Genomic DNA, 26,944 nt, shown 5'->3' with positions numbered 1-26,944 from the left:
AGCTCTCCTGTGAATTATAGTGGGCCCAGCATTTCTCTAGCCAGTGTTGCCTAAGGTGGCTTGAAGGTTGACCAAACTGCTGCTGAGGTGTTTTGCAGGGAGGAAGAAGGCAAAAGCAAATTCAAGAGTCTAGCTCTTCTTTCATGCTGTGGGTTCTCCACCCTGGGAGCTGTGAATATTTTGCCAGCTTGTTGCACTCCTGCCATTTCTGACAGCATGGCTGTTGGTGTAAAAGCCTGCTCTGGAACTGAACTCTGCAGCACAAGCACGTATTGATGCCACTGCAGCAGCAGAAGTAGGGAGCCCAAGAGCAAATCTGAAAGCAACCTCACCAGGCCTATGCTGCCATAAACAGACCGAGCTTTGCGCTGCCACAGCTCAGGTGTGCTGCTTTCCGGTACAAGAACGATCTGTTACAGTGCTGGATCTGTGTGTTCATAAGGACCTTAAAGCACTGAAGTTCCAAAATAGCTTTCATGTCATGTAGTTGGTATCTCCAGCATTGCACTGTTTTCCTCAGTCCCAACAACTTTCACTTTGCCAGACACAAAAATTCAGGCAGATAAGCATTCCCTTTTGAATAGTCTCAATCTTAAGTCATAGGGCACTAATAAAACAAGCATTATACCAAACTAAAACTAGTTAAGTTACTGAAGGAACCACTTTTTTCCCTAGATTAAAAAAAAAAAGGCACCATTTTGATACTGGCTTCTGTTAATGTAGTAGTCTTCCATGTTTATTGAATGCACGCATGAACAATATTAAAGGTGGTCTTTTGTTGGTTTTGAGTTTTATGATTGCTCCTGTTGCACGATTCTTGCACGATTCTTAAGGCAAAAAATTATTCATCCTAAAATGTGTATAGTTTGCAGGATTTTCATGAGCAATCTACCAATCTGAATGTTTGTAATAAATAAGCAACATGAGTAACATGGGAACAGACCCATCAGTACTACTGCAAACAATGATCTAGGTCTTCCCTAATGCTTGAGTATATTCAGGGTTGGAGTTTGTGGGTTTTCCTTCGCACTACTCCTCGTGCTCCACAGGGGGGTAGCAAAAGGAAATAGGAGATCTGTTAAAACTACTTCAGTGTATCAGCGTTTACACCATCTAGTGTGGAAATCTTTCTCAGAGCAGTATTTGATATGTAAGGAAGACCACAGAGCCTCTGTTTGTTGAAATGAAACACTTGATGAGCCAACTAATATAGTGGTTGAACAAATGAGGTCTCTATGAGTATGAAAGTTAAGAAAAAGCTAGAGTAAGAGACAGTTGGGGGGGTGTTGTGGAAGGGAGGTGTTGTATGTTGAAGTCTGGAGGTTTTACTTGAGAAATTTTCTGTGTTTATAAATAATAAAAAATGGTGGAACCATGCAGTAATAAGTCATGCCAGAATGGTTCCAGTTTTTTTTTCCATGATAAGCAAGTCAGCCATGATATGAATTCTTCAACTTAAGTGAGACAAACTTTGCAACAACTGGTCGCGTTGGAGAAAAAAAAAGCAGTAGTATTTTCTCTGTGTATGATAAATAGTGACATTATTTTTAAATACCATTACTAAGCTTGAGGTTGTGAAGGGCCTGAAGTACCCCTTCCATCCAAAGAGCTAGAAGTCTTCTGAACTCAAGAGAAAACTTGACATGATTGAAAATGGAATTATCCCTAGAAAGACAAAAACAAGGTACTTTCCAATGATGAACTAGAAACAAGAAAATTCAGATGCATTTTTCTTTAGCTGGAGTATGAAATCACAGGTGAGTTTAGTCTCAGAATATATGTTTCAAATCACCTTTTTTTTCTTTACCCTTTTTTACAAAAGAACTAGAACAGGTGAGCAATGAGCAAGAACAAGAAATTGGTGATTACTGAAGCATGACAGAGAGGTGGTAATTGTGAGTCACTTCGTGCTTCTTCACTACAAGTTGTATCAAAACACATCATAGGAGCTTTAGCCTGACTTCCTAAGAAAATAAAATATATTTTATTTAAGTGGCCCTTTGCTTTACCCTCTCTTTTCCCTTTCCATTACGCTTTGAAACTGTTAGTCAATTTCATAAAAACTTTGGAAAAAAGTACTTGACTTCATAAAAAAAGTAGGAGGAGCAAGAGTCTGTTAAGTTTCTACTTAGGGAAAGGTTGTGAGTTGAATAAAACCTGACACCAGTGCATCTACACGGGAGACAATTAGTGACCCAGCTGCAGGCAAATTTTGAATGAACACTTACACTTTCTTAGGTACCAGATGACCTAATTCTAAATATGTGAAGAAACACAGCAGTGCTCACAGCGCGGTGAAATTGTCAGCAGATTCTTTTTATTTCACTTGTGAAGATGCTGTTGAGCTGTCCCCCTTTTCAGAAGCTGTACAGAGACTAGTTACAGAAAGTTCTTAGATCTTGGCAAGTCAACACAAAAACCTTGTAATTTTTTGAAAAAAGGTTTTCATTATTTTGTATGTATAATGCTATATAGTAATGCCTGATATTCAGTATCGCGGTTATATATAGGACTGTTTTTCCCCATGTAAACAAGAAGCCTGTGTTATAATACGCTTTATACAGGTATTTCTCAATCATTAGAGGCATTCCGAAATAACGCCCTTCATTTTTGTGTTGGGAATAAATGATGAATCGACACATATTTGTGCGTTTTCCAAAGCTTTTTAAATTTGGTATCTTTAAAGAGGAGAATCGTAGTGTAAGAAATTGGTAAGTTAAATGCAGTTGTTTAAAATCAGTCATTTGAAATTTTCTTTTGGAAAACTGTGCTGGGCATATTATGTTTTGTTGATCTGTAGTCTAGCCCCATCTCAAGCAGAAAATAAGTTTTGTAGCTGCCTAGTTATTTTTTCAGACATGCTGTTAAATGGAGTGTAATCTCAAGAAGACTAACATGTACTTTTATGTGTAAGATCGGAATTATTGGTGGAACTGGCCTGGATGATCCAGATATCTTAGAAGGAAGAACAGAAAAATACGTTGATACGCCTTATGGCAAGGTCTGTATAACCTATTTTTTTATTACTGAGACTTTTTGCTGTTTTTAAAGACGTTTGTATGCTTTAGGAATTTTCAGACTCTTAAATGAATGCATGAAGGAGGTGCTGTCACAAGACTGTTTCCTTTTAGTTGCTATGTATTGTGTGATTCTTAGTTTGTAGAAACAAGGTGTTACAAAGATGATGTGCAAAGGAGACTATACCTCTTCTCATTTGTAGGTTGGATGAATTTACAAACTCAGTCCTGAATTTGCAGTCAAGAGGGATAAACCCTCTCTTTCAAATTTGTGCTGTTGTGTGACATGTAGTGTATGTCAGATCGCCCCAGGAACCTTTCTGAATTGCAGAAAACTGTCCTTTGGGTTATATGGGCCACCATTTTCCCTGTAACCACTTGTTGCAGTTTAACCCCAGCCAGCAACTCAGCACCATGCAGCCGCTTCCCCCTCCCCCCTCCCAGTGGGGTGGGGAGGAGGGAAAAAACAAGGTAAAATGCGTGGATTGAGATAAGAACAGTTTAATAACTAAAGTAAAATAAAATATACTACTAACTAAGAAGAAGATTATAATAATAATTGTAATGAAAAGGAATATAACAAAAAAAAAAGAGAAATAAAACCCAAGAAAAGACAAGTGATGCACAATGCAATTGCTCACCACCCGCTGACCGATGCCAGAGCCATGATCTGCCCCTCCTGGCCAACTCCCCCCCGTTTATATACTGGGCATGACGTTCCATGGTATGGAATATCCCTTTGGCTAGTTCGGGTCAGCTGTCCCGGCTCTGCTCCCTCCCAGCTTCTTGCACACCTGCTTGCTGGCAGAGCATGGGAAACTGAAAAGGCCTTGGCTTAAGAGAAGCGCTACTTAGCAACAACTAAAACATCGGAGTGTTCTCAACATCATTCTCACACTAAATCCAAAACACAGCACTGTACCAGCTACTAAGAAGAAAATTAACTCTATCTCAGCCAAAACCAGGGCACCACTGAATTATGCTTTACATACCAATGCTCTCCTTACAGTCATGCTTATAACCACATAATTTGAAACTGACTTGAAAATTAAGCTCTGAAACTGCTTTTGTGGCACAGGTATTCTTGACCAACTCTCCTTCACATTGCTTCAGCCCTTTTCCTCAGCAAAAGGGAGTGGAGGCTAGGGTTGTTGCTCTATACACAGTGCCGAGTATGTTGTGAAGGACAATTCCTGCCCCAAAGCATTTATAGTAGGAACAGGCAAGACAAAGGATGAGAGAGAGTTTTATAGGCAGGAAATAAAGGGGGAGAGAGGTTCTAGTTGACACAGGAAGCTCATGGAAGAACTGGATCTCAGATATTCTGTAATGTCATAAGACCAGGGGAGTCTGGGTGCTTTATAATTGCCATCGGAATTATATCTTATGAAATCTACCGGTGTAAGCTAGTATACATACAATGAAACATCTGACATGTGGTAGCAAGAGCCATTTTATGGGTGGAAGCTTGCCAGAAAGCTCAGCGCTGTGGTATATGATTGAAAATCTGAATCCATGCCTCCATTCAAAATAGTTTAAGGGAGAAGTGAGAGTGTAAAGAGCAAGCGGAGTTTGTATGCACGCCATTCCAGAAGGGGAAGGAGGTAAAGATTAAGGGAGGAGAAAACATAATCAGAAAAATACATTTGACTCTTCCACCATCATTCAAAATCTGTTAACAAACTGCAAGAGATTGAAGGGAACTTGCCTCCTCTGTTTTCTGTACCCTGCTCTCCAAATGGTAGCCAGCGTTGGTCTGAAGTAGAATCCACTGGCTAAACTAAACCAGTTGCCATTGCATTCCCTATTTTTTGAGAGTTGTGGATGGTCACAGCATGGCTGTGTCTGGAGACTGCTCACAAAGCAAAAATAGCACTATGCTTGTAGCAGATACTAACTGAAGCCTTCGTATCCAGGAAGGATGAAACACTCTTCTCCTGCCTCGCAGGGATCTGTTCAGATCAGAGTTAAGGGCACAGTGGCATCACAGCATTTGGAAGGCTGTTCTGTCACAGTGCTGGGATGCAACAAGATTTGAGTGGCCCAAATTCTGCAGTGCGGTAGGCGTCCTACAGCAGGGTTTAGTATTACTGAGACGGGTGGGAGTACCTGCAGGATGGCTCCTGCGCAAGGGAGTGGAAAAAGCTTCCTCAGTCCTACACCTTTGATCAGTACAGAAGGCTTTTTTAATTTCATTTAGGAAGCAGCTTAGCTGCTGTCTTTTTTCTGTGTTCTTCACAGAGTGCAACATGAATGGGGAAAATAAATCTTGGTTGCCTGTTGTGGTTTGTGAGAAACCTTGATCAATGGACTGGCTGTGTCTGAGCTTGTGTATTATGCATTTAGTACAGGCTCAACTTAAAGAAAAAGCTTGTGAATATTCTGTCTCTGTGTAGGGGGGGTGAGTATAACTGAGATGTCATGGTAGGAACCCAAGCATGGATTCTAGATACTGTGGTGAGCTGAACTGGGACTGTTAAGCTGACCTGGATGGAAAACTGCAACTTCGTGGGGCTTCTGTATCCATGAAGGGGAGCACAGCCAAACAGCGAGCTTTTGTCCTTACCCCTGCTGGCCTGTCTCTCTTCTCTCTGCCTGTAGATCTGAACTCCTAAGAACTCAGGCCGTCGGTCTGATTGTTGTTTCATGTAGATTCACTCCTGCATAGAATCGCATTAACTTCAGTGTTTGAATGCAGTTTTCATCGTCATGGAGCAACTGGTGCCTCAGCCTTAGTGCAAGATGTGCAGGACTTAGTCCACAAGTTACAGTAGCATAAAGCGCATTGGGTGGGTCAAGTTGATGGACTTCAATTGAAGCAGAAACAAACCTCACAAATTTAGTTGGTATCATTAGGTGGATCAATGTTTGCTTATTTTGCTGCTGAGACTTTTTAGCGTTCAGGAAGGAGGTGTTGCACAGCCTGCCTCTCTCATTTTAGAACAACAGAGGTGAGAGAAACAGCTATTGCTGAATGCGAAAGGGCAAATGAGAACTTTTTTTTAAGTGTGCTTGGAAAAGTTTAGAAGTTTGTGGTTTATGTTAGTATTTTTTTCTAAAGGTGTGTCTTGTTCTTGATTGTTACTGAAACAAAACCAAATTGGGATTTTTCTGCCATAAAGATGCTTTTTCATAGAGCTGTGACATCAATGGAGACAGAATCTGCCTGAAATTTTAAGAGGTAAAGTGTTTAATCTAAATAAACTGTTCAGAACTTTGTGGTCTTTCAGTTGCTGAGACAATTAGAGATGCAACATCAAGCCTATTTAGTTCAAGCAAAACTAGGAAGAATGAAAATGAATGTCTGAATGCCACAAGGAAAATGTAAGGCATAGTTAAAAAAATGTGTGTCCATTTCATTCTGTCGTGTAAAAATGCAAAGTGTACAATTCTACTTTCCTTAAATTTTGGTTTTTAATTCTTAAGTTTCTTGGCAAGGATATAGCCAAAAGACTTCTAGCTGAAAACCTTTCTGGTAGTGATGTTCCGTGGCACGTTTGACGTTTGGCAACAGCAAAACAGACATTTCTTTAATGCTGTTTCTTTACTTCTAGAAGCAGAATAATAGCTTACATTTTGTTCATATAGAGTCCTTGAATTGTCTTCTTCTTTGGCCTTCTCAAATCATAAGAATCATTTAGTAACAAAACTTACATCATTAGGGAATGTGAGAATATTTTTTTCGGGTGAAATATGGAAAAGTTTAAAGGAAACTAGTATGAGAATTTTTACAATTCTCTATATTGGCATTGATCCTCCCATGATCTTTGAAGTTGCATTAGTAATACTGGTGAAAATGCAGTACATGAGTTTTTTGAAAAATAAATATGCTTACAGCTGTTAAGATTCCAGCCTTCTTTTCTCCCTTGTCTGCTTCCACCATTTTCATTGCATCAAAAATTTGGTATTCTGTGGAAAATACCCTAAAACCTTTTGGCATTCCATCTCCAGATGTGGAAAATATTGTTCTCTTATAGGATAAGAAAATTGCTTGCAACAGCATTTATCTTCATCATTGAATTTTGAAGCTACTAATAAAACTTTGTTCAGAATAGACTTTCAGTTAAATTGTTTTATGTTCTGGGTGACAGAACTTGGTTCTGAACCACCTTTCCCCAAATCAGCAAAATATCTTCCCATTCTAGAAAATTATTTTAGGTGCCCCGCTCTTTTTCTGGTCATAGGTATATCTGGCAAACAAAGCGGGGGGGGTTCCACCTTGCAAATGAGCTTTGTATGCTTGCATCAGGAAAATCAGACCATGTGACGTAACACTTAAGCTCCTCTTCTGTCTACCCAAAACGATGCACATCGTTTGGTTCCTAAACTAGATCACAGGTTAAATGAAGGCTTGGGGAACCTATGAGATACTTTTACATCTCAAGTTTTCCTTAGATTTTTATTTTGCTTGTTCATTCTATTTTCTGTTCCAGCTTGCTTCTGAGGTGAGACCAAGGAAAAAATTGATTTTGTAAACGCCACATGAACAATACTTTATGCATATTTGTGTTGCAGACAAAGGGGATTTATTTCAATTGTTTGTTACTGTCATAATTTAGGGTTAGCTGCCCAGGGTTCTTTGCTTCCTTTTCTGTTTTGCAACACTGAGTAATATGTATCTGACTTGGATTTTGTGGAAAGGGGAAGTAGTTAAATACGTATATGAATTATTAATGTTTGAGAACTTTTTATTGGGCCTTTTATTAAATCCTGCTTTAGAAATACTGTATTAGAGCTTTAAATTAAGATTGTTCCATTGGAAGTTTTTATTATTTTATCAGCATTCAAAGCTCCTGACTACAACTGAGATAATAGTAGAAAGATTCAGCACTGGAAAGAACTTGTGGGAGAAAGAGAGCGGCGCAGAAGCATACGCTAGCTCTGTTACGTCGTTAACACATAGTTTGAAATTTCTGTATCTTTCACTTCCTTGTAACTTTACACACACTGATTTATCCTTATTTCCTCTCTTCTAATGACCCATGATGCAGTATCTGCAAATTCTTTTCTTAAACTGTCAGTTCATCATTTAGCAGCGCATTCTTTGTTCCAAATCTTTCTTTTTCTCTGCCATGTTTCTAGCAATCGTGTGCAAGAACGGTAATCAGGCAGTTACCTGGAAGATGCCCTGAATGTGTTCTGTGGAAATCTGGGTAGAGATGGCAACCAGTCCTGTTACACAGCCACCCTGAAGCCTTTTGAAGTGACTAGGATGGCAGCAGATAGGGAAGGAAACCCTGGCTGCTGTAACTAGATTTTGAAGCCTGTTGGGTTTCAAAGCTGTTGCATTCTTGCTGCATCAGCAGTGTATACCAGAATTCAGTGGAGTTCTGTGGTGGGGATGAATATCAAATAGCAGTTAAATTGCACCTTTCTACCTCAAATCTTTTGGAGATTGATAAATTTGAATCTATCGCTTGCAATAAACTTGAATCTGTCAGTTGTAAAGCAAAGGGTCCAGTCTTCAACTTACTGATCTTTACTTTTCATTTTGATAGGAGGCAAGGAATTTTGGCTGAAGTCCTCTTTAGTTTTTGAGAGTATTTTTATTTCCTGCTGTGAGCTAAGTTGCATGCTTATTACTTCACACAGCAAATGTGTGTTCTCTAAACAAAACAAACCCAAAAAACAAAACCCCAAATGCTAATTATTGTGAACTTCTGTTGTTACAGAACATCAAAATGCCTTGGCAACTAGACAGCAAGGCTTTCGCCCTGTGTGAAATTTCACTCTTAAAGCCATGTCTGGTTCAGAAGAGTGTACGTTAAGTAAGGTAAATAGATTAAATGTTTAAATGTCAATAGGTTAATATTAAATGGAGACTTTTAAAAAGAAGTAGGAATACACTACAGTTCTAAAAATAAATTTTCTGGAACATCCCTTTTATTAAAAAAAAGTGGTAAATCTGTGTCTGGCAGAATTTGAACCTAGGTCATTGAGTAAATTATGGTGCTTTGAAGAGATTTCACATTTAAAATGACCAAAAAGAGCTGTGCAATAGGGAGTAGAAAGTGGTGTTTTTATTAGAAATTCATATCTCTAAAATGCAGCTATGTGTGACTCACGTATTACTTTATTCTAGATCTCTGCAAATTTTCAAGTGTGTAATAGAATTAAGAGCTGTAAAACCAAATGCGAATTGAAATCTTGCAGCTGGCATTAGAATACAAATAAAATTATGCCAACAGCAGGCAACAGAACATTTCTAAATGCAAATGTGTGAGTCCTTCCAGACATTTGCAAACTTGTGATCAGTAAATAAATCATAATTTTGTTAATAGCTATTTCAGGTTTAAATCCGAGGGCATAGAAGAAGACATTGCCACAGAGTGGCTTCCAGCTTATTTACAGTTTCTTCTTGTGTTGGTTTTGGCTGGGATAGAGTTAATTTTCTTCATAGTAGCTAGTATGGGCTACGTTTTGGATTTGTGCTGGAAACAGTGTTGATAATACAGGGATGTTTTTGTTATTGCTGAGCAGTGCTTACACAGAGTCACGGCCTTTTGTGCTTCTCGCATGACCCCACCAGCGAGGAGGCTGGGGGTGCACAAGAAGTTGGGAGGGGACACAGCTGGGACAGCTGACCCCAACTGACCAAAGGGGTATTCCAGACCATATGATGTCATGCTCAGCATATAAAGCTGGGGGAAGAAGAAGGGGGGGGGGGACGGACAGACAGACATTCGGAGTGATGGTGTTTGTCTTCCCAAGTAACTGTTAGGCATGATGGATCCCTGCTTTCCTGGAGATGGCTGGACACCTGCCTCCCGATGGGAAGTAGTGATTGAATTCCTTGTTTTGCTTTGCTTGCGTGTGTGGCTTTTGCTTTCCCTGTTAAACTGTCTTTATCTCAACCCACGAGTTTTCTCACTTTTACTCTTCCAGTTCTCTCCCCCATCCCACCGGGGGGCAGTGAGCAAGCGGCTGCGTGGTGCTTAGTTGCCGGCTGGGGTTAAACCACGACATTTCTACACTGCAATAAAAAGACTGAAATGCATGCAGTTCTGAATTGGGCAGGAGAAGCAGCACAGCCAACTGCACTGCTGTTCAGCACAAATGCAGTACAGCATCTAATTAAACAGAGGCCTTACACAGTGCTTCTACCTTCCCTTTTTGTTAAAAAATGTATTTCAGATCCCTCATGCATATAGCCCAGGAGCAGAACACAGCCCACAGAGCAATTTGTTGTAGTAGCAGTTGATGACTTGGGGGCTGCCCCACGTGGGCAGTGTGACCATCTCCAAGGCAGGACATGTGTCCCAGGGGGGCAGCTAAAAACAAAATGCTCTAGCTTCCTGGCTCGTTGGTTAGTCAGGAGGAATGCATGTTCTCGTGTAGCTGTGAGAGTGCATGCTGTCTCCTGGTCCCTGGGCTGACCAAATACAACACTGCTTCTGTCACTAGTGTACCGGACGTTCTCTGTCATATCACAGTTCACTTCCCAAAAGCAGGACTCCCAGCAGCAGGGAAGAGGGCGTTTATCAGGAAGCTGGGGGGAGTGAAGGGTGGGTTGGAGGAGTCTAGAACTCCTCCTCACACCACTGGTGTGAGCTAGGGGGCCATGGTAGAAAGGGAGGAGAGAAGAGATGGAGAGTGTTATGGAAATGGACAGATTAAATGTGATTTAATGGGATCACATTTGGGGGGGGGCTTTTAGTAGGGAATGGCACCTGTTTAGCAAAAAGCAACCAAAGTTTACAGGGGAGAGTGAGACGTGCTAAGCAATTTAAAGGCAGTATGTCCATGCTGCTTTTTTCATGTTTGTGTAGCACTGTTTGAAATATTGTTTCAAAGTATTTGAAAGTATTACTGTTTCAAACCCTAAAGTAGGGAGTTGCAATATTAATGTTAGTATGAACACAGAAAAATTGTGATAATCCTTCTGGTGTCAAGTTTGATCTTCCTGTTCTGGACTGTTTTACTAATCTGCCGTATCAAATTACAGAGCTGAGCTGAAGAAAATGTGAGACTACAGTGGTAACCAGTATTTCCTTTCATAACTATCCTGCTTATTTTTAAGTAGCAGTTAAGGTTTCTAAGGTGATTGTCAGGCTGTAACTCATTCTTATTTGCTTGTTTTGCAGCCATCGGATGCTTTGATATTGGGAAAGATAAAAAATGTGGACTGTGTGCTGTTGGCAAGGTAAATGAGCATTTTAAGGGGTTTTATATTACGTGTCTTAAAGTTTTCTCAAAAGTTTTTTCTTTTTATGTTAGGTGAAACAAATTTTTACTTTGACTTCATCTTGCTCTGTGAGGCTGCTAGCAAAGTCCAGCAGAAGTCTGGGTTTTTTCCGGAACAAATTTGATGTTGCAGGGACTAAGAGTATTAAAAATACCATCTAGGATAGGAAAGAGAAATGCAGGGTGGGGGGCCACCCTAGTAAGTGGCAACCTGCAAGGCTGCCTGCTCTGGTGGTAGGTAGGTGGTGCCTGATAACCTCAGTAATCCGACTGCTCCCTTTGTTTGCAAATTTCCTTTGTGAAACTGGGAAATTGCCTGTTTCCAGATGAACTGTATCTCTGGTACCACTGTAGACTCTTCCAAATCATTCCCTTTGATTATTGAGCCCTCTGGCTGTTACCTTTATTGCTTAGGAGGCTGCATCCCCTGTAGTTCTCCCTCCCTGGGTCATTTTTATTCAGGCATCTCTTACCATACTCAGAAGAGACTCTGGAAGCAGAATCTGCAGATGAGTGCACAGAAATTTCACGCTATGTAACCGTGGCTATCTAGGAGCAATGTGCTACTAGATTAAACGTAAGAATACTAACACAGTTCTCAGCATCTGGACAGCATGGACAGAGCCAGGTGCTGATAACAGGATCCATCAGCAGTCCCAGACAAGTCGAGGTGATGAATCAAGTCCAGGATCCATCCAGGGAGTCCAGGCAGGAGCAGTAGGAGATGGGGCCAGAGACAGAGTTGGAGACAAGGCTACAGCCTGTGTCCAAAGTCAATCCAGAAAACAGGTCTGGAGACAAACTACAGCATAAGTCTGAAGGCCATCCAGGAGACAGGGCTGGGGACAGGCACACCTGTGACATAGCTCAGGCCAGGAGTGAAGGCTGGGATCTGAGCTTGGAGGCGGGAGCACCTAGGCTCACGGGCACTGGGTGTTTGGCTGGAGGCCCAGGGTGAGGCCAGCCGGGGCAATTACGACCCAGTGGTTTACTCAGGGCCCCGATTCTTTTCATGCCAGTTTTTTTCCGTTAAGCTGCTGACTGTTACCATCTCTGCAACTACACTTCTGTCTGTGGTTTTACTTTTCTTATCTTGCATGGACTTTGCTCATATATTTTATTACACCTGGACAACATTTTTCTCATTTTCTCAAATGAAATGCTAAGCCAAGACCTCATAGCAGTGCTGTGTCAAAGTAGACCTTGGGCTACAGATGGCTGAACAACTCAGCTGTGGTTTACATCCTCACTGGGATTTATGACCATTCACATATGACCCTCATGAGTTTACTTTTGGGGCTAAGGTACGTGCAACTTAATTTTGTGTTTTGGGAAAAATAACAGAGCTGCTTGTGAATGCCTGATTTAAAAAAAAAAAAAGGCATGTGTATTCTAGAAGAGGATTATGACAACAACTGCAACATTAAACAATAAATCTACATGCCTAGTAGCTTATCAGAAATACTAATGACAACATGGGAATCCTGCCTGACAGTGCTTGGTCATGGTGTGTGCAACTCCCAGTTCACAACTGATCAAGTTCTTAAGACCTTTTGGTCTCTGTGAAAGAATCAGTTGGGAAATTAAGTTCCTCCTTTCCTCTTACATGGTTGAAATTAATTTTCAGGTGTGTTTAATCATTATGTGAGTGATGTACCCCTGTGGCAATGACACAGATAACACGAAAGCTCATGCTTATAAGACTAAGTATTTCCTGTCTTGGTGAAAAAATGTACTGCAACAGTGTGAAGTCGTTCTTCTAATTTATGAAAGCTGTCAGATCATTTTAAGACCAAAGAGAAAAATGTGATGGTTCTACTGTTTTCTTTGGGAAGGTGACAGATTAAAACTCTGTGTTCTTTCTATTTTTAATTTCCTATGATGTGCTGCTCTTTTCTGGGTGGGAGAATACAAACAGCACTTCTGAGCAGAAAATTTGTAGACGTGTATATAAATCTTACACATTTGTTGTAGTGTATGGAAGATTTAATTTGCTACACCTAGGTTTTCAGAATCTATGGAACTGACTTACAAAATTCAGATAAAAATGCTTTTTGTACTCTTGAAGCTGTTAAAGTATATTTGGATTGTATTTTCAAGATTCTTTTCATTACAGTCTTGAACTTAAAAATTTTGCATTTAAAAAGAAAACTACACCACTACTTCATAAATCAAATACTGAGAGAACCTTAATACAGTTAGGAAAACAAGCCACACTGGAAGTAGCTGAAATGATCAGTTCCACTTCCAGTGTTGTTAGGGAAATTACATTTCCTGGAATTCTTTTTATCTGGGAGAGGGAAGGCAATTTCAATCTGATTTAATTTACTCTCTTGCAACACGTATCTTTGCAGACATGGAAGGCATCATACAATTATGCCGTCGAATGTCAATTACCGTGCCAATATTTGGGCATTAAAAGAAGAAAATTGTTCTCATGTATTAGTGACTACTGCCTGTGGTTCATTACGAGAGGAAATACAACCTGGTGATCTTGTCATGATTGACCAGTTCATTGACAGGTGAGTAACATTTGTTTTTAATTGTGTTCTTAGTTTTGGGGGAGAAAAAAGGGGACAAGTGGGGCTAAACCATATAACAACATGTTAATGTTAAATTAAATTTCTGTGGAATGAGGTGATAATCTCAGTTCTTATGGCAAAAAGTGAGATTCATACAAGAAGAAGTGATAGGAAACAGGAATGAGATTACAAGAAATTCAGCTCTGACAGACATAGAAGAAATACCAGGCTTTGAAGAATGGCCTCGAATGAACTAAAATATAGCTCCTTGGGAGGAGTCTTCTGACGAGAAAAGATCTCTTCTGAAGTGTGGGGGAGGAACATGGATAAGAGCACAGGCTGTTCTAAGTTTTAAGAAGAATCTGAAATGAGATGGAGAGGTACAAGAAAGCGTAGTAGGAGCCAGGCAGGAAAATATATGCAGTAATAATGAGGCTCTACAGAAAAGAGATCATATGCAACACAGTGGGAAAAGAGAGGAGGTTGTTCTAAAACAAGGATAGATGCTAACATTTTTTATTTGCTAAGAATCATAAGGAAGTAAATTTTTTCCAAAGTCTGTGTACTCCAGACAGTCCTCCCTTCCTTGATTATCTGTTGAGAAAAATTCAAGCAAACGGGGGGAAAAAAAAGCTACATTTAAAGATCACCAACTACACCAATTATTTCAAAAATACAGTTGTACATTTTAAGAGGTAAATTTAGTAGTAGTACTTACAGGTGTACTATATCTGGAAGCCTTATTTGGGTATTCTACCCAATTTTAAGTGTTTGGAATGGTTTATGCAGCTTCATTGTGCTTTTGGGGGGCTGCTGGCAATATTTCATTGCCAACTGAACATGTATACCTAGGTTTGTTCTTCGCAGTGCTGTTCAAGTTTTGACTTACTGACAATTTTTGTGTGTGTAACTGAAATGCTTTTTCTTGTAAGAGAGTATGTTTTAAGTACAGTGTATCTAAATGACTAAGTACCCTGCAGGAGCAAGCCCCATATAAACTGCTTCCTGTTATACTAGAGTTGATTTATGGGTGGAGAGCAGCTGTATTGCTGACAATGGTCTTTTTTTTTTCATTTTTTCAAGTCTAATAATGTTTAGGCTGATCACTTTGTTTATACAGATTAAAACATAATCATCCTTATTCTGCCAGTAGTACTTGGAAATGAGTAATTTTAATGTCGATATTGATTTATGTAGGAAAGATATTAAACATACTTGGGTACATGGTTTGGATGATTGCAAGTAAAGCATCAGTTACTTTGACAGCATTATCATCTAGCAGACTTCTGGGTAGGTGAGGGGAGCCTAACCGTGCTAAGCTATGAATTGCATGCATGGTAAGAAGTAGCCTCTGGCCCAGAGAGCCTGCAGTTTTAAACAAGAAACAGTTGGAATGATTGCAGAGTTATTATCTGCTACGGATGAGGGGTGGAAGTATGGAGAAACTAACTCTTGCAGAGGTCAGGCAGAAAGACATTAGCAGACCGGGAAATAAACCCAGATATGAAATCTGAGACCATTCCTCATCCAAAATGTCATTATCAAAATCAACAATTCATTTTGAAGCTACATAATCTCCTCCCACAGCTTTAGATTCCCCAGCATGTGCCAGTCTGCATCATAACTTCTGAGCTGGAAAGGAAATAATCAGCTTGGTTAAGTCTGGGTTTTAAGAACATGTCCCTTCAAGAAGGAAAAAAAAAAAAAAGCTTATAGAACAAATCGGTATATTTGTCTGATGTGAAGATGAGTGAAAGGACAGGGATCATTTACATTGCAGCAAAGAAGGCAAACAGTATCTTGGGCTGCATTAGTAGGGGTGTTGCCAGCAGGTCGAGGGAGGTTATCCTTCTTCCCCTCTACTCAGCACTGGTGAGGCCACACCTGGAATACTGTGTCCAGTGCTGGGCTCCCCAGTGCATGAGGGACATGCACATACTGGAGAGAGTCCAGCAAAGGACCACGAAGATGCTGAAGGGACTGGAGCATCTCTCCTGTGAGAGATCTGGGACTGTTCAGCCTGGAGAAGAGAAGACTCAAGGGAGATCTCATCAATGTATGTAAATACCTGAAGGGAGGGTGAAAAGAAGACGGAGCCAGGCTCTTTCCAGTGGTGCCCAGTGACAGGGCAAGAGACAATGGGAACACAGTGAAACACAGGAGGTTCCCTCTGAACATCAGGAAACACTTCTTCACTGTGAGAGTGACCAAGCACTGGCACAGGTTGCCCAGAGAGGTGGTGGAGTCTCCCTGCTTGGAGATATTTAAAAGCCACCTGGACATGGTTCTGGTCAGCCAGTTCTAGATGACCCTGCTTGAGCAGGAGGTTGGACCAGATGACCTCCAGAGGTCCCATCTAACCTCAACCATTCTGTGATTCTGTGGTCTGTGTCTTCATTTAGAGTTTATTCAGATGATCACCAGTAGTAATGGCGTAACCCATATATGAGCAGTGTTTCATTCAGGCAAGTCAGTTTTCATTTCAATGTGGAAGAGTGGGAACTTTCAGGGACTTGTTTCATGGCTTCAGGAAACCAAGAAGCTTCTCAGAAAAGCATGTGAGAATGTTTCAGTGTGGAAAACAATATGTAATATGAATTTAAAAATCATCACTAGCTTGCCCTTCAATTCAGAAAACTTGACAAGTCATAATAATCTGTTTCACTTGACTATTTGATTTCTGTGATAAGTCTTTTTCCCTGATGATCTTTGCCAGTGGGTGTTAGACTGCTGGTTCTTTGGAGGTAGGGTCTGCATTTTTGCCTTTCACAGGGGTGTATCATCTGTAAGAGTGATTGCATTATATATCATAAATCATTATGAAAACAATGCTGCTGATGGGAAGATATTTTCATGGGACAAAATAGATTAATTGTACGCCAAAGTCTGAAAAGATGTAATTTTTCTGAAATACCTTCTAATGAAAGATCAGGGTCCTGCAAACAAACCGTGTCAGCAGTCTTGGAAAGAAGGTTCTGGTTAAAGCTGCAAAAACAGTTGGTTATTTTTCTTGAAAGGTACCCTGGCTTCTATATAGTGATTAACCCGTGCCAGGCACTACATAGGAAAGAGGCTTGGGTCTAGGTGGGAAGGATTTACTCAAGCTGCCATTAAAATCAGTGCCTTCTAGGTGTCCAGGTACCTTTTGGTATCTGGGCTTTAGTTCTCAATAGGGAGCACATCCTTATTCTTGTTTCACATATGAAGCAAGAAGAAGAAATAGTGAATGGGAATGGGAGAAGAACTAGAATTGAGCAGAAAGCTGTAGATAGCAATTGTAATTTTCTCCCCTTGGGCATGCACACTGTGGCATTAATGACAGAATCTCAATATATGGAGTTGTGTAGGACTTCTGCCTAGTTTAGGGCATAGGTTTGACTTACAGTGGGGAACACTGAATAGGTGTAATTAGAACTATATGGCATTTCCAAACTTTTGAGAGCTTAATTGTGCAGATCATTAGCACTCCTAGTAAGTGTTTGATTTCGTATATAGAGTCTCTGCTTTCTGCTCACTTATGTGTTAGTGTGTGTATTTAAACAAGAAAAGATACATTTTGTTAAATAAGTACCAAAGTATTTACATGGTGTTCTCCCTACTTCCAAATCCAAAAGTAACCACAGGTACTATTACGGGCTACAACAGTTGTTCTCTTCTTTGAAACAAGTGCCTAAAAAAAATCTGGAAGAATTTTTTTTATGCCTTTGGCTCCTGTTAGTTTATTACAGTCCTGTTAGTCAGCTGGCTAGATCAGACTGATTAGGGCTTTTTAATACCTTCTGTTTGTTTTGCTGCTGACGTTTGCTAGGAAAAGCAGAGTAAGAAGGTAAGTGCTTACTTAGATGACTCAATCCGTTGGGAAGATGCAGAAAACAGCTTCATAAAAGAAGTCTTGTAACAGCTGCCAACTTTGTTTGAGTTCTTTGTGTCGCATACACCACTACAATTATTACAGTATTGTTACACTCTGTAAAGTTTTTCATGGGAGAATTTTCTTTCAGTGTCCCTGAAGAGGCAGAGCATGCTGAGACTGCTTTTTATACAGCAGATGCCAGTGTGAATTTTCTTTTTGTTCTTTAATTACTAATAGCTTGTTGATAATTCAGCACCACTGGAAGAAAGGGGAAGGTGATGATGCAAGTGGTAGAGGACTGTTTGTCACAGATGGAAATGATTGGTTTGTTCACTTATTGGAGTTGGATTTTGCTTCCTAGCATCAGTCATAGTCAGCATTGCCAGAAAATCTTGTGTTACTGTGATAAAATCACAATGAAGGAGCAAAAGCCACCTTACTGTGATTAAAAGTGTGGCTATTGCTGCAGGGTGGGGAATACAAACTTTGAGCACACCTTCAAAATTGCAGTACATGCAGCTTTGAATTTGAAAAAGCAGTAAGGACAAGGCAGGCATGGCAAAACTACGCAACAGTGCAAGGGTTTGCTTGCGCTATAAGTACCACTGTCTCCGTGAGCTTGATACACAAGCGGTTATGCATAAAAACATACATGCCCCTTTCCCAGGGAAAGAATTGCCTTTTCTCCTGTACCACTGTCCACTGTTTGGCACAGAGGCAGCGTGAGGGTCCGGTGGGGGTTCTCTGTAGAGCCCTACAGAGGTCAGATGGCTAGCAGGAGCTGTGCAGTCCCGGCTCTTAGCTGCTTGCTTGTAGTTATCAGTCCAATGCTTTCAAATGCTGCTTTTGATCTCCCCCACTGGGGGCATCTCTATACTTTCCCTTTGAGTTATCCTTGATCCGTCTGGATTGTGCACTTCTAGTACGAATAGTGTGGCTAGTTTCTAGGCAGGCACTTGGTGACTCCTTCCTGTTTTAATGTAAACAATCAGGCAATTGTATAACATTCAGTCATGCTCTGTTGTTAAGCAGGCTCTCCTGATGCAGGGCATGCAGACTTCTCCACATTTGAAACTGCGAGATCTAAGGAGCAGATTGTCTTTGAAGAGTGGCTGTTGACTTCTTTATTTCTTGTTTCCTGCTGGCTCCGTAAGGAGTCACTCAGGGTACGTGGGGAAGGTCTTTAAACTCCTGTAATGAGAGGAGCCTTAGGCAGGTACTGTCCTTTACTCTCCAGCTCTTGGTCTCTGTGAGAGTAAGGCAAGGAAAGCATCTGTGATTCTGTAACCTTCATTCTCTCTGCAAGGGATACAGAGGAACGGTATTGCAGCAGTGAAAATTATGTGCTGTTGCCCTGTACCTTGCAGACAGGTGAGTGGGACAGATCAGGATGGCCAACTCCTGACTTGAGTAGCAGGGGTACAGAAAGGAGGAGAGGCTAAAAGGCATTCCTCTGTGCCAGCCATTACTTCATAGATAGCAAGAATCAGAGATTGGTTCAAATCTTCCTTTATTCTCACCCTAAGCCTAGCAATTTACGAACACATCAGCTGGCCCCATATCAAACAGCTGTGGCCTTTGCAGAGTTGCAGCCTTCCATGCAGAAGAGAAATTGTTGCACTCTGAGTGCAAACACATGGTCCATTCCTCAGAGCAGTCATAGGTCTTACCATTGTTACTTATTCCCATGCAGTTTGTATGTACGGTGCTAAACATAGTGGGATTTCTTTATTAGGCCATGTAGTGATGTGGTCATTCTTTCCAAAGACCATAGGGTATCTGAAAGTCAGAGATTAATATTTGTACGTGTGATCTTTTCTGAGGGCTTTTCTGAGTGAAAGGCCTGACTAACGACATCTGAAATACTATAATGCAGGAAATGAATTATGACTTTTCCCATTTCCTCCAATTCTAAATAATTCATTCGCAGACACTGAAAAAAAGAGTGTAAAATCAGATACATTCTATTTGCAGCTCTTCAGTGTCTCATAAAGGAAAAATTAATATTAGTGTTTCGACCTATTTTAACAGCTGTATCCCATTTTGCATATGTTTTTAATTTGCTGATCTCTTTTCCTATTTTGTAATCTCATCCTTAAGACTACCCTGTTGGTTCTTTTTTTTTCTAATCTACTCTAACATGTAACTTGTATTTAAAACCTTCTTTTAAATATTTGCTGGTGACTTGGGTGGGGAACTGTTGTGAGCAGTATCACCAGCACAGATTTTGTATTTTAACTGTGGATTGAATTTGACTGTTGCCTTACTTTTCTCCTATAAAGTACAACATGTGACACACTGGGGAGAAGAAGGGAGTGTCTCAGTTTTGTTCCAGAGGGTTTTTGCCATCCAGTTGGCTAAATTAGCTTGAGGCAGTGCGTTTGAAAGTAAAGTGATAGTGGGTAGCAGTTCCAGTAGTTGTCAGAATGGCACGCTGAATGGTAATTTTTGCAGCATGTTTGACCATTTCCATGCAGCGATACAGTTTCTCAATTTAAAGAAGAGAGAAAAAGGATTCTTGTACTTGCAAGCTGCCAATGCATGTGTGTAATCTTTCTGAGAATATGAGGACATCCTGTTCCAGGGTTTTTCTGGTTGAATTCACACCTCTCTTGTTCAGGAAGCTGTTCCTATAAATTCCCATCCTTTCAATGTAGGAATGCAATGATATGAACAAGTTCTATTTTGACTAGCTTTGTGGTAATTCAGACTTGATTTCTTCCCTTCCTGAAAGCTTACTGTGCTCTTTTTTTCAGCGATTACTTGCCTGACTATTAAATTCAGCTGATTTCTTTTGGGTAGAATTGCAGCATAACTTTTAGGTAGAATCGCAGCATAATGTGGCTGTTTGTGTCATTTAGGAACAAATCAGCATTTCAGCGTCTTGTTAACAATAGATTTTCTCTAATTAATGGACAATGCACTACTGGAATAATAATTTTATACTCTTGAGCTCACTTCTGAAAGGTTTGTACAGAGGCAAAACAGGATTACAGGTGGTCGTTAATATCTTACTGATATTTTTGTTCCCTCCCAGGAATGCTATGTTTTTCAATTTGTGTAAAGTTCTTGCTTTCTCTTCTGTTTTCTCCCTGTTCTTCTCTCTAAGCATGTTTTCTGCTTTTCTAGGACAACTAAAAGACATTGTACTTTATACGACGGGCAGCATTCCACTCTTTCAGGAGTATGTCATATTCCAATGGCAGAGCCGTTCTGCACCAAAACCAGAGAGGTTAGTGAATTTTGTAATAGTATTTAGAAATGTTATTTTTATGGCACTTATTCATTATATATTAGTCTAATTATGCATTCTTAGAATCCAGAGGCAATCTGCACCTCTTTATTCCTGTTTCTCAGATATGTCATGGTATTAAGGAAAAGTGTAACATTTGGAAGGCATGGGAAGTAAAAGATCTTGTGTCTATAGGAGCTGTCTTCCTAAGGGAGGTATGCAGATGTCGGTTGGCAACCTAGGTTTCCCTGGGATCTTAATAACAGGACAAAAGGTCTTTATTTATGAGGTAACAAGCCAAGAGAGCAACAAAGTGGAGAAAGCAGGAAGATAGAATTAGGAATTAGTTCCTTTTTGTTCTAAATAAAACTGCACCTATGGTAGAGGCACTTTACGTGCTTAATACAAATAATTAAATAAGTAGTACTTTAGCATTCACAGAAATTACGATATTGCTTTTGTGCATTGTAGCAGTGGGTGGTGATGGAGAGTCAAGGCTTAATTGAAAGGATGTTAAACGTAGAAACAAGCCAAATTACAGTAGCCTTTTGTTCTTAACTGTTGCTATTCATTTTGTCACTTCAAGATTTTCAGGCTTTAAAAACACTTAGACTAAGCAGTGTGAAACACTGCTCTGTTTTTCAACGCTTTTATAAGCTTCTGGGAGGAGTGTATCTATGAGTAAGTAAGCCACCTTAGTGTATTCTTAGACCTGAGGAAAAGGGAAGGTGAAGATTGAACTGTGTATTTTGTGCTGTTGTGGAATGCTCTGGTCAGAAGCTGCAAGGAGGTACATTCTCCAGGGGCACAGAAATGCTTACAGAATCAGTCATATCCATCTAAGAGACTTGCTCTCTGTGCAGTCAGTTACTGCACTGAGCAGGACAAAGCTGAATTGTGAAGCAGGTGGCCCAATCTGTACCCAGAGCATGTACAAATATTTGTGCTACTAAGCTATTCTGCTCGTCACCAATTCACTTTAGTGTCATTGTAGGCTATTTTTGTTAATTGGCCAGACACAGTGTGGTTTTGAGAGATCCACCAACAGGTCCACAGCACTGTTAGTAGAACAATGCTTCAGTGCACTGGGAATCAAGGTTTTTTGCAGTGAAGTAAAGACATTCTAAATCTCATGAGGAAACAAACCACTACATATTATACATGTGCATGCTTCTGCACTTCTTCCATTGAGCAGCAGATTATGCAAAATACTTTGCATTTTTCATGCAACAAGAGCCTAGCCACATGCTCTTACCAAAGATTAGTTGGCATATAGTTGCTTACTGACTTTGAGCATGATGTCATGTCACAACAGATACAAGGAGTTTATTGAGAACTGACTGTACACTTTCTGAAATGGATTAAAAACAGTGTTATTACTGAAGTGATTGGCAGTACTTCACACTGTGTCTCTTTCTCATTTTTTAAAAAAGGTAAGTAGATATGCATAAACTATTTCCTGAGGTTGCAGGAAACGTACACCAAGGCTAGTTTTCATTCGATTGTTAAGTAGCTAGAGATAATGTTCTTTGGGTATTACATTTTTTGAAAAGCCGACAGAGAAATGCTCCTTTTCAAACAGAGAAAAAACATTTAGGTACTTCCCAGTCTCACAAGTGTTCATTATCTCATTAGCCTATGCATTCTAATCAGCCTAACAGATGTTTTAAAGAACATGTGGTTTTGAGCTCTTAGTGAGGCTGAAAAGGGATACTTTCACTTCATTTGAAAATACCAGATAAAAGTGACTTAAACTTTTTTCCTGGAACTATCCCTGAAAATTGTTGGGATCATTTCAGCCCAGTTTATCCTAATTCAGGGGAATTTCCTAGATAAATGCAATAATAATAAAGCCAAAACTATTAACGCAATAGACTATTTCAGGAATTTTGCACGAAAACATCTGAAAACTTATTGCATTTGTGCAAATACATGAAAATACTCTCTTTTATTTGGTTTATGCACTGTAAATTAAATGAGAATCTGAAAGGAGCTTATCTTTTCTCCAACTGTGAATTTTTTAATAATGTAGGTTGCCTTGATTATTACTGCTTTCAGAAACTGGGACGCACTGCAACATATTATAGGGAGTAAAGTTGGAACTTTGTAAAGAGTTTCGGGGAAATACTGCTCGACTGTGGTTTAAGTCAAATCACAATTGAAGTTGTCTGTTGATTTATTAACAACGTGTAATTAACTGGCAATCAGTGAATCATATATTCAGAAAGAGTATCGGCAATAAACCACAGTATTAGATGTGATTAATATTAGGTTAACTTCCAGCATGTTAATAAACACCTACAAATTTCTAAGTGTCCTTCTGTGGCTAATCCCCAGAAGCTCTGCTTTATCCCTACGCACACGTTCATGCGGTTGCATGCCCAAATACCCTCCCCCAGCACATGTGGGTTAGATGCACACCCACCCTCTTTTAGGAGTGCAGGTTTACCTGTTTACACGCATCTGCAGATGATTCTGCAATATACAAGGTCCTAATTGGAACTGTGAAGACTAATGTGAAGTACATGGTATATATGAAGTGTACAGCTTGGTCACTGGCATGGGAAAATGTGGTAATAATTTCTCTACAGATTCCCAGGGTACTCTTTGAAGTATGTGCTTGTAAAGTTTCACTTTCAAAAAGTAGATGTCCTATTACTGTTCTCACCAGCTCAGCTCCACCATGTCGTAATGTAGTGCTCAGTGAAGCGTTTTCACCATTCTGTTCTCAGTGTAAAAGCACAGCCGAAATATCATGCAAAAATTTTCTGTTTTCCAATCTTCTTGGTCTGCATTGAAAACAGTAATCCAACTGATAGTAACAAAATCAGATGAGTTCAAGATCACTCCTGTTAGCAGGACTATTAATTTCTCTTGCTGGATGAGGAAACTGAAACTGATCCTTGGTTTTGGACAGCTGTAGCCATATGAAGCTTGACTGCTTTGTGTAAAGCTGATTTCTTTTGTATGTAAGTTTTTTGATGGGATGCAAAAGCAGTGCACCACGGGAATTATTTCCTTTTCCTGATATTGGCATGTTTTGCAGGTTCTTATTGAGACTGCCAAGAAGCTTGGGCTCCAGTGTCATTCGAAGGGGACAATGATCACAATCGAAGGCCCACGTTTCAGTTCTCGAGCAGAAAGCTTGATGTTTCGCAGCTGGGGAGCTGATGTTATCAACATGACCACAGTGCCTGAAGTGATTCTTGCGAAAGAAGCTGGAATGAGTTATGCTAGTATTGCCATGGCAACAGATTATGACTGCTGGAAGGAACATGAAGAAGCAGTGAGTGAAACTTTTTTTTCCTCTGGGTCTTGTCCTGAGGAATCTGGATGAGGACCTGTAGGTTTTGATAAGAGGTCACATACTGAACTAAATCTGTTCTTACTTACATCAGTATCACTGAGTTATTCTGGAGGAACGATTGTGAAAGTAAGAACAGAATCAATTGTTGCTACCTCATTCATTTTCATAAACTTGCCTCACTCACTACTAGCAAGCCTTTTGTCTCCTCTTGTCTGAATCAGGGGGTCTGTGCATATGAAGCTCATGAGCTCCGTGTATGAGCTTGTCTTCCCATAATTGGTCTGGTGTTTTTTCTTTTGCAGCTCTGTGCAAAACGATGTATCTGCTTTAGTTCTATTTGTGTAAAATGCAATCAGACATACACCCACAGAGGAAAGAGGTTTTTACTGGCTAAAAAGATTGTGGCATTTTAAGGCTTCACCTTTTCACATAGAGATACATAAGTTAAATGAATTTATTTGGGTATTTAAAATGTGTGCCATCAAAATTGAGAGAGACCACTCAGTTTTATTGTATTTCTAGGTTTCAGTGGATAAAGTTTTAAAGACGCTGAAAGGGAATGCAAATAAGGCTACTAGCATACTCCTTACTGCTATACCTCAGATAGGTTCCATGGAATGGACCGACACCCTGCACACCCTGAAAGTAAGTACACACATGAGGCCGGTGAGTACTGGGGACAGTGTATGCATATATACACATAATATAGGTATATGTTTCAAGATGCTTCTGCTTAAATCATAACTTCTTAGAGTAGATGCTTCAACAAACCAAATCAATTCAAGATAGGCAAACAAATTCATTAAGACTCTGTCGTGGTTTAACCCCAGTCAGCAACTCAGCACCACGCAGCCGCTTCCCCCTCCCCCCTCCCAGAGGGGTGAGGAGGAGGAAAGGGGAAAAAAAAAGTAAAATTCGTGGGTTGAGGTAAGAGCAGTTTAATAACTAAAGTAAAATATAATACTAACAATAGTAATAATGAAATATAATAATAATAATAGTAATGAAAAGGACTATAACAAAAAAAGGAAGGCGGGGGGGGGGGGGGGAACCAGTGATGCAGAATGCAATTGCTCACCACCCGCTGACCGATGCCCAGTTAGTTCCCGAGTAGTGATCCGCGCCTCCCGGCCAACTCCCCCTTGTTTATATACTGGGCATGACATTCTATGGTATGGAATACCCCTTTGGCTAGTTCGGGTCAGCTGCCCCGGCTCTGCTCCCTCCCAGCTTCTTGCACACCTGCTTGCTGGCAGAGCATGGGAAACTGAAAAGTCCTTGGCTTCAGATAAGCGCTATTTAGCAACAACTAAAACATCAGTGTGTTATCAACATCATTCTCACACTAAATCCAAAACACAGCACTCTGCCAGCTACTAAGAAGAGAGTTAACTCTGTCCCAGCCGAAACCAGGACAGACTGTCACAAGCTTTATTGCAAAGATCTAGCTTCAGTTTCACAAGAAGTGTTATAAAAGGTAAAAAAATTGAGGACATCTGTATATGGTTGATGAAGTGTTATCCTTCATAGCACAGGTAAAATAGAAATCTATGTGAGTATCCAAATGAAAAACCTGTACCGCTACTCAGCTTTAGCTTAGATCTTAGAACAATGGAGAGCCAAGTGGAGAAGACTGAACCAAACCAAAAACATTGTGCTGTCTTTAATAATGTAGAAGGAGAGGAGTCTGTTACAAGACATGGCTAATAACCAGTTTGAAATCATTAGAACTGTATTCTCCCACAGGTTTCAGATCCACAGTGCATGAAAAAAATGGAAAAGAAAAACATTTCAAAATATATTGGTGAGGGAATTTTTAGGCAGAATTTTTCTTAGGCATGAGTTTACTTACATGTTTTACATCACCTCTATTTCACAGGCATGCTTGAGATTCATTTGTGGCTGTAGCGTAGAGGGAAAGAACAGTGTTAAAATAGTTTGGATGTCTATCCAACTTCTTGACAAGCTTTTTGTGACAAATAGCCACTTCCAAAAGTACAAGAGCATGAAGCATGAGAGCAACTAAGGATTACATTGAGATGGTGTGGGAGACAGGGAAAGAGAACTGGAATGTGAAAGACAGAGCAGACAGAAGTGGGCCACAAGGATCTCTGTTAGTGGAAGCAGCAGCAGTCTGAAAAGGAGGAAGCCTGTTGAGGAAGCTTTGGAGAGAGTCCAGTCTGGGATAACTCTCTCTTTCTTAGGTTCTCTCTCTTTTCTGAAAATCACTGTGTTGACTGAAATTTGAATGGGTAAGAAGGATGAACACAGGCATAAGTCATGTCTTCATATACCTGAAAGTGTGTCCCTGAAATTCAGCCAGCAACAGAACTGTATGTGCGGTAAAAATCTTCAATGTCTTCTGATTGGGATCAGATTTTCAGTTTTGTTTCCAATATGGTTCTCTTGTCAGTGACTCTCATCTCTAGTTTAGTCAGTGTCCTAAAGGAAAGATGTATTAAGCAAAATTCACCCCGGACACTTTTAAGCATACTTGACCAGGTCAGGTTCATGGAGGTCCAACCTAAATCCTTGAAATGAGTCTTTTGCTGATTCTTCACTAGAAAACCTACTTTTTATTAGCAGGCCTTGGATTATGTTTATGACTTCCTCACTTGATTATCTGAAACAGCTATTTTAATGTCCCCTGTATACATTTGTGAGAAGTAACTGACTTTTCCCTTTCCCCTTGGCAGTCTTTAGGAAGTTGTGTCATGGATGGATAAGGGAGACAACAGAATCAATATTCCTTCTCCCCTCTAATGCACAAAAAACATTTTCAAATGACTGGGCCACGCATTTTGTTTAATACAGATGCCTAGCTATACA

At 40.1% G+C, this 26,944-nt stretch overlaps 1 protein-coding gene across 2 annotated transcripts in view; it reads left to right on the top strand.

Annotated features, from left to right (window-relative positions):
* Nucleotides 1–2,872: 2,872 nt before the first annotated feature.
* The window catches only part of MTAP (methylthioadenosine phosphorylase), a 30,725-nt gene continuing 6,653 nt past the window's right edge, over nucleotides 2,873–26,944 (top strand). Inside the window, exons 1-6 of one of the 2 annotated variants that reach the window (XM_050912897.1) lie at nucleotides 2,873–3,001; nucleotides 11,102–11,160; nucleotides 13,556–13,723; nucleotides 20,706–20,808; nucleotides 23,855–24,094; nucleotides 24,638–24,760. In XM_050912897.1, the coding sequence (XP_050768854.1) occupies nucleotides 2,906–3,001; nucleotides 11,102–11,160; nucleotides 13,556–13,723; nucleotides 20,706–20,808; nucleotides 23,855–24,094; nucleotides 24,638–24,760 (789 nt within the window). In that variant the 5' untranslated portion in view covers nucleotides 2,873–2,905. The remainder of the gene's footprint in view (nucleotides 3,002–11,101; nucleotides 11,161–13,555; nucleotides 13,724–20,705; nucleotides 20,809–23,854; nucleotides 24,095–24,637; nucleotides 24,761–26,944) is intronic. The other variant, XM_050912899.1, reaches the window with a different exon arrangement.

Source organism: Gymnogyps californianus, chromosome Z (assembly GCF_018139145.2).
Source record: "Gymnogyps californianus isolate 813 chromosome Z, ASM1813914v2, whole genome shotgun sequence".
Classification (NCBI taxonomy): domain Eukaryota; kingdom Metazoa; phylum Chordata; class Aves; order Accipitriformes; family Cathartidae; genus Gymnogyps; species Gymnogyps californianus.
Note: the sequence above shows the minus strand (reverse complement) of the source record. Positions and strands in the feature narration are given on the sequence as shown.